This window comes from Scleropages formosus, chromosome 2 (genome assembly GCF_900964775.1).
Source record: "Scleropages formosus chromosome 2, fSclFor1.1, whole genome shotgun sequence".
Taxonomy (NCBI): domain Eukaryota; kingdom Metazoa; phylum Chordata; class Actinopteri; order Osteoglossiformes; family Osteoglossidae; genus Scleropages; species Scleropages formosus.
Genome location: NC_041807.1, coordinates 11,544,205 through 11,556,787, shown reverse-complemented (window position 1 = coordinate 11,556,787; position 12,583 = coordinate 11,544,205). Strand labels below are relative to the sequence as shown.

Below are 12,583 nucleotides of genomic sequence, written 5' to 3'. Positions count from 1 at the left end.
TTAAACCTTCTCCTACTGTGTGTGCATCTCCATGTCCTCTAATGGTTTCTTCACTGTCTCCCTTTGTCCATGTCTGCCGCTCGCTAGCTGTACATTGTCCCCCCAATTCTTCCGTGCCCTGTCTATTTTGATACATCCCATCACTCCCAGATATTTCAATCTCTTCTTCCTCCTTTCTCTTCTCCTGTCCCTTCTGGGCAATCAGGCATGATGAACCACCCGCCAATCCCCATTGCAGAGCTGGCGGAGCACACAGAGATGTTGAAAGCCAACGACAACCTGAAGCTCTCGCAGGAGTATGAGGTGAGGGAGCATGGAGAAGGGTTCCGCCTTTCTATGCATAACATCGAACTTTCCTCCTCTCCAAATCCACTGTGCATCCGTTACAAAGATGATTTTGGCATCTCTCACAACAACCATGAATAATCATTCCCCTGTTACTCTTTCTGGTAAAATCTGTTGAATCACTTTCACAAGACATTTTTCAAGACATTGTCAAAGTGTTGAAGTATTTTAGCAGAAGGTTTGCAGTCCAAAGGATCTGTCCCTCGTGGGCTTTTTGATCGTGCAGATCATTGTTGAGCTGCCTGATCTTGAACCGCTGCGTTATAAATGAAGGAGCCGCTGATTAGCAATGCAGACTGCTGAGTCAACCCTCGTTTGCATACTGCAATATCCCTCTCTTCCTGCCCCTAAATCAGTTTGATTAAAAAAAAAAATCATGAGAAGAGATTAGTGGGACCTGACACCTTAGTAGTGCAAACTCAAGGGCTTTACTTAGGTTGAAGCAGTGCCTCTTCTGGTGAGAAAGTTATATGAGCATTATTAAAAATATGCGCTATCGCAACAGAACTTGTGCAGTGCTTCTGAATCACCTATTGGCTCTGAGCCAGGGGCAGATGCTGAACATTAGACCGATAACCACTTGGTCTCAGAAAAAGTTTTCTTGATACAAGATGGGTGCATGTTTTTTTTTATTTTTCGATACTTTCATTGTTGTCCTGATGAGCCACCACTTATTTGGCGTTTCTCCTTGCCAAGTGGAACTCTTTGGCTGATTGGAGTCAGAGCCAAGAACAGAGAAATGCATCTGATGCTCTAGAGTGGGGGTCAGGAAACATTCCAGAGTAGAGTATCTGAGGACATAAGAACTTGCATCAGTGATTATCCACTCCTGGGGGTCAGAGGTTGTAGGACATCAGCTGACCTTCCTCCATCCTTGAAGGCACTCAGAGCCCTCAGTCCACCCTTCTGCAGGGATAGCAGCCCCTCATCACAGCCGTAGGCAGACAAAGGAGGTTAAAAGACAGAGAAAACAAGTCATAACATAGCAGTGCTAGAGAGAAGGAGGATAGTGAGTTTGAGGAGATGGAAATTGGCCAGTAGAACTGGTACGGTACACTTATTTTTGAGTAATGATAGTGAGTAAACTGCAAAAGAAGTCTTGTATTTTATTTAGCCATGTTTGCTGCACTCTATACTGGACTCTAATTGAAAGGATTTTTCACGCCAGTGCTGGGGGAACACCTCAGCCCATGAGTTCCAGACCATAATGGAATACTAAATTACCTTGACAAGGGAATAGAGTATTTATTGAGAATTCTCATATTCCGAGCTCAGTTGCATTTATTGAGTTAGCGTCAGCCGGGCCAGCTTTACACCCCTACTCCTCCAGGGAAAGGCTAAAACATTATCAATGTTTTTATTTCTTTTTTCCCACTGTTCAAATTTGTGGTCTGTATAAACCAGCTAGCCAGAGTCTTCAATATTTGAAAGGGTGAGCTGATCAGGTTTTAATTATGCAGTCATTGCCTGTTCTTTTGTCTTTTCCTGCTTTTTCATAGCATTGCCATCCTGATTCTTTGTGTTTCTGGTGTCTCTGCAGTCTATTGATCCTGGCCAGCAGTTTACATGGGAGCATTCCAACTTGGAAGTCAACAAGCCCAAGAACCGCTATGCTAACGTCATCGCTTACGACCACTCCCGCGTCATCCTTTCCCCAATTGAAGGTCAGGTCTAACATTTGGACAGATGTCCAGTCTCTCACCTGTAGTTTCCTTACTTATACATGAGTAAAATGTAATATTTTCTCAGTGCTGGTAATACAAGATGAGAAGCTGAGTAGAATGACAATGCAGTTGTCCCTGTCATGCACATATGAAACAGCTCCTTCTGCTTTTGTTCTCTTAACACAACTGAAGTCCTTTTTAATATTTGTTTTCATTGTTTTCATATTTATTTTGAGTTCATTTCAACAGTTTACCTGAGCCAAACTGAATGGAGCAGCGACAACAAAAACAAAACAAAACCGTTACAAAAGTTGCATCATACATAAATTAATCAAGTCTGAAATTTTAATTTTACACCGCAATGATTTTGCCATTAGTCACAGCAGCAGGATAATCCAAGCGCTCTGCCATCCTCTCTTCAATAAACTATGACTAAAGGACAAAAATGACGAAACATGGACTGTGTTAATGCCACCCCCCTGGCTCACTGTCATTTATATACTATTAATAAGCGCTACTAAGTGCTTCATTGTCTTTGTTTTGGTGATGTGTCATTCTTGAGAGATGGTGCTCACTGAAGGTGGGTTCCAGATAACGCCAAAGCTTATCAGATATTGTACAGCCTTCCCTTGTAATCCCTCTCCTGAGTAATTTTTGGGGGGGTTTGAAGTGGGGGAAAAATTGATAACCGTAATTTCTGCAGCATGCTGGAGGTGTTGGATATTGGGAAGGTCCCCTCACACTCTTAGCACCCTCCACCTGCCCTACCCTGTGCTGGAGGGGCTACTTTACAGGAGATTTAGAGAGCCCCTGGTCAGACAGACTGCCGTTTCACACAAGAGGAATGGTGTATTGGAGACCACTGGCAGTCCTCTGGCCTGATTTACTCTCAGTAGCCCGTAATTCCATCTTGTAGCACAGGCTGCACTAAGCCCTAAATCAGGCCTGCTCCTGCCACCGGCGCCTGCAAAAAAAAAAAATCAAAGGAGAGAGGAAAAAGGGAACGAAAATCCCAGGCTTGATGCCTTTTATGTTTTTTTTTTTTTTTTTTTTTTTTTTTTTTTTGGAAGGATCATTCCAGGTGATTGATTTCCGATCCATGTTCCAATGCTTTAATGGGCCAGATCTGCCGCTCCTCATGCAAAAGTCACACAGGACTGACACGCGCAAACACTAAAAGAGGACACTTGATGTACACCACCATACAGTTTTCATTTACATGTATGTTTTGAGAGTTTAAAAATCGATTGGTGTCGCATATCTTGTAGTGTAGGGCAAGCACTTAGTGGCTGAGGACAAGAACGTGTAACTTCAAGGTTGCTGATTCAAGCCTCAGAAGGGATCCTTCCATGTTACTGATGTGCCAAATAATATTCCGCAGTATGAAATGGGTAAAGTTATAAGCCAAGTGTCAAGTGAGCAGCAAAATTGTAATGTTAACAATAACAATAGCTGCAGGTTGTACCAAACTGCCCTCGTCATTCCATGTAATTTGTGGAATGATGGCTCCAGCTTTCTCCAACTCTGTCCCTTTCAGGCATATCAGGCAGTGACTACATCAATGCCAACTATATTGATGGATACCGCAAGCAGAATGCCTACATTGCCACCCAGGGCCCACTGCCTGAGACCTTTGGGGACTTCTGGAGGATGGTGTGGGAACAGAGGGCTGCCACCATTGTGATGATGACGAGACTGGAGGAGAAGTCACGGGTGAGTCAACAGTACTCTTGGTATAAATGGGGTTCCCAGCCCTTGTCCTGGTTTTTTCACTTATAATGGGGTTGGCTGACCCTGGTCCTGGTTCTTTCACTATAATGGGGCTGGCTTACCCTGGTCCTGGTTCTGTCATTACAATGGAGCTGTCTGAACCTTGTTCCTAGTTCTTTCTCAGTAATGGGGCTGGCTCACTCTAATCCCGCTTCATTCACATTTGTGTTTTAGACAAAAATAGAAACTTTAAACAAACAGAAATGAACATTATTTCCATCACAATGCACTGTTTGGGCAAGGACAAAGGGGAAAAGGGGTAAGTCATCTAAATAAAGCCTTTTAGGAAAAACGCTTCATGTTCAAATTGCCTGCTTACTGTAGGCACAAAGATAGAAACTAGCAGATAATGCCAGCAGAGCCAGGGCTCCGCTGTCTCAGCCTGTAACGAGGGGTCATGTTTTCTTAAGGGTGCTTCCCCCCCGTGCTTTTATGCCTTGCCCCGTCAGTAGGCCGACGGACTTCTCCCAGCACATTAACTCTCTGTCAGATTTAATCAGGGTGACTGGCTGGGGCTGAAGTTAAGCGACGGCCAAAGTGTTAGACCTGCACGCTTCCCACAGTACTCGTCAGACTGCATCAGCACCAGGGGAAGCTGACAGCTGCGCTCTCTATCGAATGGATCTTTTATTTACCGGATGCACCGGTACCCCCAAACACACATACTTGCAGCAGAAGAAAAACATTGTGCAGGCTTGATTGATCATTGTCGCTCAGTGTGGTTGGAGAGTACCCCGCACCTGGAGAGTGCTCATCAGTACCAGATATCTTGGCTTACTCTGACTGTTTCCTCCATGCACAGGTCAAATGTGACCAGTACTGGCCCAGCCGTGGGACAGAGACCTATGGGATGACCCAAGTGACCCTGCTGGACACCATAGAGTTGGCCACCTTCTGTGTGCGCACCTTTTGCCTCCACAAGGTAGGAAAAGCTTGGATGCTCACACTTTCCCAAAACAGCTGAGACTCTCACATTTGCCTCATGGAGAAACCATTCTTCTGCTCATTTGCTTGATGCAGAGGCTCTTTACGCACCTCGGGCCATCACCCCCTTGGATTACAGGAAATTAGAGCTCAAAGTTCCTCAGAATTGATGTGAACCTGGACATTGATTTGTGTGGAAAAAAGATTGGGAAAACAAACCCCACGGAAGGTGGAGGAAATCAGATGCGTAGTGCACTCATTTTGAATCAGTCATGCCTACAGAGAAAAATAAGTCAGCAGCAATCTGCCACAGGGAGCCCTTTTTTCCACTCAATTTCCACAGCGAGACAGCAAGATGTCTCTGGCCGTAATGAGTAGGACTCACTCTGCAACAAGCAAAGACATGAACACGACGCAGCGAAGGGGTGGTGAGCCATGCAAGGAGAGGAAATTGTTTACGTGGGTGTCCCCTCCCTCTTAATCAAAAATTATTTACCTGCTCCCCCACTACCTCCAACCCTCTTTCTCTTTCCTAATCCATCATCTTTTAATGTGAATCTGCCAACAAGGAGCACTTAACTAAGCGAACAGAAGAAAGTTGTGCAAGTATAATGGTTTGCCCATCCTTTTCACCTATTCACTCAGCGGTCAAACTTAACTAAAAGGGGTGTGATGGCAGGGTTGGGGCGGGGGGTGTTAGACCATCTCCGAGGAGATAGCTTAAGTGATGAAAACACATTAAGCTTCTGCCTGAGCAACAACTCTCTCAAATCAAGCATTTGATAGACAGTGGTGTACTGAGGAACATTGTGGCATAATAATAGTTCCGGTCTTGGAGGCAGCACAGCACTTGGATTCAGAGCTCCCAGGCTTGCAGTTTCACATACCCCCATACACACAATCTCCACCTGAGTGCCCCACCTTTTTGGCACCACCAGGGTACGATGTGCCAGTTCAACACTTGAATGTGATGTGTGTCATCAGTCTGCTCTCTGGTCACAGTCAATTTTTTTGTTGCTGTTGTTGTTGTTGTTTGGATTTGTTTGAATTAAAAGGTGCCTGCAGTCACTGCACTGTCGTATTCATGCATACTTGATGGTGCCTCAGATGTATCCATATTCATGCATCCTGCAGTGCAGTGACAAAAATATATTGAAAGGAATAAATTCAAAAAAAAAAAAAAAAAGCTGCCTATCTTTTCATGTTGCAGAAGCCTGTTTACAATCTATTTAAATCTATTGCACAAGACAGATTGCAAGCGTCCAGAACAAAAAAGAAAAAAAGTAAATCTGGGTCTTAATTGTTGTTTGTTTATTCATTTATTCTGAAAAACCTTGGTCAGTAAAGTGGTAACGTTACATTGAAATGCAAAATGCTCCTTTAAGCAGCTTCCAAGAAGTAAGTTAAACTAGAGGACAGGACAATGTGAAATCTTTCTGCTATGTGGAGTTTTTTCTTCTCTTGCGGTGGCTATCATCCCAGTGAAAGTAGTCTCCATGCTCTTATTGCACTTGGCATGTTGCAGCACGTGGTTCCCTGACACAAGCGTGAATCAAAAGTTTACATCATCCCGCACTGGGGTTTCGGAGACATTTTTGAAATGAGGACACATGACAAAACAGGGCACCTGTAAGGAGACCTGGATAAGTTACTGAGTAGCCATTCATTCTTGGAAATTGTCATAAGCTTGGTCTTTCTACTGTGGTTGTTTTCTTGTTCATGTCCCATGGCTGTGATTGTTAATGTGTCCTTGTTTTCTGGATCCTTTGTCATTTTTCAGGGCTCAGCATTAACAATTGTCCTACTGTCTGGGACAAGTAATTTGCTTGAATTTTTATAGCAACCAACCAATTTCAATAACCGCTTGTCCTGAGCAGGGTCGCAGCAAGCCAGAACCTGTCCTGGAGACATTGGGCGCAAGGCTGAGGGGGTGGGGGGAGGAACCCTGGATGGGATGCCAGCCCATCACAGGGCCACTGCAAGGTACCCAGACACACAGCCAGGCACAGGTAGTGGAGCAGTTACAGGGCAAGCACCTTGCTCAAGGGCACTACAGATGGAGGCAGGGATAAAACCGGCAACCTTCGGAGCCAAAGGCAGCCGCTCCAACCACAACGCCATCAGCCGCCCCGTAATTTTTATAACTGGACAAGCAAAATCATTCTGATATCTATTGTCTATATTGACAATAAATGAAGTTAAATATTGAGAAATTTAGTGCAAAAAGGCAAACCATCATTAAAATTTAAAAATCATGTGATGTCACTAATAGCATAATTTTCATTTTGTAATTGTTTTTTCTGCCAGAAGGCACCAAAATTTGTCAAAAATAAAGCAAAATAATTCCAATACCATGCTATTTTGGGCAATTTCTTTATGGAGCCTTCTTGAAAGTATGTACCCTTTCACATAATACCCAGATTGCCTCGCAATTATTACAATTTACAGGGAATATATTCAATCTAAATTTTACTTTTTCCAATATGTAATAAAAGTGAACAGGTGCAAAATTTGAAGAGACAGGTAAAATGTCAAGCATACCTCTCTTTTGGATAACCAAACACAAAAAAATTGCCATCAAGCCCTGTTTGCAATCCCTTCCTTCTTCTGAATGGCTGGCAGCCCTAGGCAGCCCCATCCACAAGGGTGATGGCAGAGATGCTTCAGGTTGGCGCAAGATCAGCAATCTGTCGTAATCTGTCACTAATATGATTTTACACATACGTAAATATTGCTTACATCCCCATGGAAGTTGAACTAACTGCAAAACCTCCCCCCAGAATGGCTCAAGTGAAAAGAGGGAGGTGCGGCAGTTCCAGTTCACTGCATGGCCTGACCATGGTGTGCCAGAGTATCCTACCCCCTTCCTGGCCTTCCTGCGGAGAGTGAAGACCTGCAACCCTCCAGATGCAGGTCCCATCATTGCACACTGCAGGTCAGTGCAAATCACAAAACCAGTGGAGACATGAATTAAAAGTCCCCCCTTTTGTTTCATACTACTTTACTTCTGTGAAAGAATCTGTTACTTGTTTTGTAATTTAGTGACTAAGAAAGTTGTCATGAACACCAAACAAAATAATATATCCGTGGGAATATCCCTGAGCAAATAAACTAAGCTAATAAACATATATCCAGCTGTGTAAATGTAAAGAACAGAGTAAAACATAAAGAACTATCAATTACATCAGATAATTAGCAGGCTGTGCGAGTCCAGTGGAGATCAGTAAAATCTTAGTCAGCCACAGTTTGTGAGACACTGTACATCCCTAGTGTTGAGAACCTGGCGTTATCTTCACTTATTTCCCCACAGTGCTGGCGTGGGCCGCACAGGTTGCTTCATTGTGATCGACGCCATGCTGGAGCGCATCAAGCATGAGAAAACAGTAGACATCTATGGGCATGTCACGCTGATGCGCTCACAGCGTAATTACATGGTGCAAACAGAGGACCAGTACAGCTTCATCCACGACGCGCTGCTGGAGGCAGTAGCCTGTGGCAACACCGAGGTGGCTGCCCGCAGCCTTTACTCCTACATCCAGAAGCTGGCCCAGGTGGAGAGCGGGGAGCACGTCACTGGCATGGAGTTGGAGTTTAAGGTATGGCCTCCTAGTACATAGAGAGCTGAGACCCACATTTGTCACATGCAGGCTACCCTTCACATTGAAGCCATTAGAGGAGGTGTTATCTTTTATGGCTCCAGTAACTGAATTCAATTTATGACATAAGAGACAATGTTTTGGAGAATTAATGCTGATAGGAGCAGTGGCAGTATAATATCTCTCTTATTAAAAACAGCAATTAGCTCTTGATGAGAACAGAATTTTGCTAGATGAGAGGGCTAACGCTGGGGCTTTTAAAGAACTCAAGAGGAAGGATTACAACAGCACAGAACAGCATTTTACATGATACTGAATCTGTTAAAAGACACAATTCCACAGGGCCTGTACCCTCGAACTTAGTACAATGCTTTATTCTGCAAGAAGCATGCTCGCGATGCTTTTCAAGTAAGCGAGCACACAGGGCTTCACGTGCGTGCTGACAGACGTAAGGTATGCTGGGAAATCAATCCTGAGTGAGGCAGTGAATCGGGAAAGTGCAGCCGTGACCCAGTTAAATGTCTCCGGCCTCCGAAGGGACTCTGTGATGAGACTTCTGCAGGTAATGAGAGGCCCCAGCCAGCTCCCATGTCTGACTCAATCCTTCTGTTATTATTTTAGCAGCTCCTCCGTTATTCATCTTCCACTGCCTTTCATGCGTCTCCAGGTATTCCTGTGAAAGGAAATCAAACAGAATCCCAGGCTGGGGGTTTGGGTGGGCTCCAGATTCAAACTACGCTTTGGCCCAGAAAGCGGTAGCGAATTCCATCTGACCCAAGAACAGAGACATGGATATGAATAACAGGGATTAGAGAGGAGCAGAATGTTGTACCGCTAATGTTCAACATGTCCGCCCATGAGAAGAGACTGGTCTCTAAGACAGCTGACCTAGAAAAACATGTGAACTGCTGCCAGGCACTGTATATTCAGTCACGGTAAATGATGGGTATGAGACCTAATTAGGATCATGACACCATAACCTTGAGTTTTTTTTCCATTGTTTAAAATGGCAGTGACTTGTTTCACAGATTTCTTGAAGTTTCCATTGAGTGTTGATCTTTAGTCAAGACATAAGTCTTTGGAAGCTTTAACCGGGCAGTGGGCTTCTCACTCATCCAGAACAGAGGAGAGGTGAAAAAAGGTGACAGTAATACACGTTTCTGAAAGAAGAACCTACAGAGGAGACCATCTCATAAGATGAAGAGCAAAGGCTTCATTTACCAAAATATGTCAGGTCGTTTGTATTGAGTTGCATGCTGAGAGAGTATGTTGCTTAAGACCTGCTGTTGCTTGTTGCAGTTATGGTTTATTTTTTTCTCTCACAGCGCCTGGCCAACTCTAAAGCCCACACGTCTAGATTTATAAGTGCCAATCTACCGTGCAACAAGTTCAAGAACCGCCTTGTCAACATCATGCCCTACGAAACAACTCGTGTGTGCCTGCAGCCCATCCGCGGGCTCGAGGGCTCTGATTACATCAATGCCAGCTTCATCGACGGATACAGGTGGGTTGAAAACACTGCAAAGACCAAGGCACACTGTCAGGGGAGGTTTCTACTTTTTCCATAATATTAACATTTCATGTATTTAATGCATAAACCCTTCGAGAGTCAAGTTTCAAGCATCTGTATTCAGGTTTTTTAGAGACCTTTTGCGTAATTTAGTTAGATAAGCTACTCTGAAGCTAAACCGGGCCCTCCTGCTTGGGTCACTGTGTATCACTGACCATGAGCCAGAGCAAACTGGGGAAGACAGGCTAATTGACCAAGGACTGGGTACCTTGCGAGGTGCCTGCTACTCGATGTGTACCATAGCTGAAATGGTTTCATACCTCCTGTACAACACCAAGTGACTCAGTTAAAAAGGCAGAGCAGATAGGGACATGAACTGTAGAAACACACATCATCTCCCTTGAATTTCCTGGTAGACATGGAATAATTATGTTCAAGCAATGGAAAGATCAATGAGCACACAACTGGAGATGATTTATTTGGGTTAAATAAGATTTTTTTTTCAAATAACAAATATATCTATCCTCGCAGGCTTCTATTCCCAGTGCAACTTTCTTGGTTTGTTAAATTTTGAGCTGCCTGGTTGGTAACCATGTGCGTTTCGCTCCCTCGGGACAGGCAACAAAAAGCATACATTGCCACGCAGGGCCCTCTGGCGGAAACTACCGAGGACTTCTGGAGGATGCTGTGGGAGAACAACTCCACCATCGTTGTGATGCTGACCAAGCTGAGGGAAATGGGCAGGGTAAGAAATACCCAAGTCATGTAAAAGTCATACTATAACTAATTGAAATATCTCCTCTTCTGTGTTTCCCAGTCTGCCTTTTCATGGCTGGACTGCACCTGCCTCTATCCATTTCGCCTCACATTAAAATGGAAAAGCATCAAACATGTAACTGATGGTGATATACAGTATAATACCTTCTTCACGCATGCAGTTCTAAAGGTCAGAAGTGGTTACCCTTTACTATATTTGCCTAAATTTAGTTTTCGGGTGTATACTTTCACCACAGGAAAAGTGTCACCAGTACTGGCCAGCTGAGCGGTCAGCCAGGTACCAGTACTTTGTGGTGGACCCCATGGCGGAATACAACATGCCCCAGTACATTCTGAGGGAGTTCAAGGTCACCGATGCCAGGGTAAGTGCAAAATAGAAAGTACTTTGCCTCCTAAAATATATTAGCGTTTGCGGCTCTGAGGAATTTTTGAGAACTGCTGTAGAGTTACTGTATTGGTTTTCGTTTACAAATATTAGTAAGAGTCAGCTAAAAGAATGATCTCATGTGGCTGCTTAAGCTCATTATCTTACCGTACAAAAGTAATGACTAGATGTATAGCGTGCGTAGTGAAACAGCCCTGCGTGTCTATGGCAGCTGTGTTTCCGTGGAGTGCCCGCCATTACATCATCCTCTGGCTCCAAGAGGCTCTGATGAGTCCTCTTACACACTTATGAACCTCTTAAACCACCGTGGGGCAGTAAGGCGAATGTCTTCAATATTTATTCCATATTGTGGCTCTATACTCAGCTTTTCTCTGTACGCTCAGCTATCATGTAATGGGGTCCTGTAAAACATACCTCCCCGTAGATATTTTTTGTCACGGCCTACAATGACTTTCAGTTTGCAAAGCGCAGACACTGTGGTTCTTCCACAGCAAAACCAATTAGTGTATTTACTATCACTTTCACCCAGACACTACCCTCAATTAACATAAATCTAATGTCACAACTGAAATAGAAGATTATATTATGGCTTTTTTTTTTTGCTGACACTTTTGTCCACAGCAGCCTATTTAAACTATCTACAACAATTTAACTATTTATACAACAGGGTAGTTTGAACTGGAACAATTCAGGGTAAGTACTTTGCTCAAGAGTACTCCAGCAGGACCAGGGATCACAAATTGTGTTATTGCAGAGTGAAAGACAAGCATTGATGTTTTTTATGTCATAAATGCCTTCAACCAGAGTGTACCCTACATCACATTCTGAGTGCTTCCTGTATACACTGCAGATCTGCTCGAGACAAGGCCTTACTGATAATGAATGGATGAACAAAAGAAAATGTAACATGAAAAGACAAGCTATAAATTAACATTTTTGCTGCAAACATTATGAAAAATGTTTGTGTTGTCTTGGTTGTGTGAAGCCACTTACAATTATTTAGCCATTTGAATTGCTGGGTAATTTTAGTGGGGCGATTCTAGGGTCACCACCTTGCTCAGTTCACAGATTCGCATAAAAAATAAGTCTCTGGTTAGTGTAGATGCATGACATGGTGAAGTAAGGTTGTGTCCCATTGCAACATGTTTCTGCTGCAGAACAATGCAGGTGAAGGTGAACGACTTGGCTGACTGTAGTTCAGAAAGGCCTAATTGTGATTGAATCATAAATGCAGCCCACTTTGGTAATCAGATTGTGTTGTACATGACGTTCCTCCCCATAAATGAAAGGGAACTCTAATCAGAGGTGACTTGAACAAGGGGGGACCAGGCGGCAGGTACCAAGTGCTTCTACACGCCTTGGTTTCCTTGGAGAGCAGCAATCATGTGTTTAATTACACAGCGTAGCTCAGCATGCAGCCACCGGGTCATTTATTTCCAAAGCATTTGTTTTTATTCGGTTTTATTCAGTCATGAGGGGAGTAAATCTGTCTCAGATGGTCCTTGAATACAAAATAATCTGAACCAAACTGTTAAACACTGCATAATAAAGCAGCAAACACACTACAGCTATTGTAAAAACATGGTTTTTGGCGGTAGATATTCCTTGGGCT

The 12,583-nt window shown here is 43.7% G+C and overlaps 1 protein-coding gene across 11 annotated transcripts in view; it reads left to right on the top strand.

Moving 5' to 3' along the window:
• LOC108939821 (receptor-type tyrosine-protein phosphatase S-like) overlaps positions 1 to 12,583 on the top strand; it is a 176,046-nt gene that overhangs the window by 154,266 nt on the left and 9,197 nt on the right. For all 11 annotated transcript variants that reach the window (XM_029249710.1, XM_029249706.1, XM_029249708.1 and 8 more), the window contains 9 exons: positions 206 to 303; positions 1,886 to 2,009; positions 3,547 to 3,722; positions 4,582 to 4,701; positions 7,484 to 7,638; positions 8,014 to 8,299; positions 9,625 to 9,803; positions 10,428 to 10,554; positions 10,823 to 10,948. In XM_029249710.1, the coding sequence (XP_029105543.1) occupies positions 206 to 303; positions 1,886 to 2,009; positions 3,547 to 3,722; positions 4,582 to 4,701; positions 7,484 to 7,638; positions 8,014 to 8,299; positions 9,625 to 9,803; positions 10,428 to 10,554; positions 10,823 to 10,948 (1,391 nt within the window). The remainder of the gene's footprint in view (positions 1 to 205; positions 304 to 1,885; positions 2,010 to 3,546; positions 3,723 to 4,581; positions 4,702 to 7,483; positions 7,639 to 8,013; positions 8,300 to 9,624; positions 9,804 to 10,427; positions 10,555 to 10,822; positions 10,949 to 12,583) is intronic.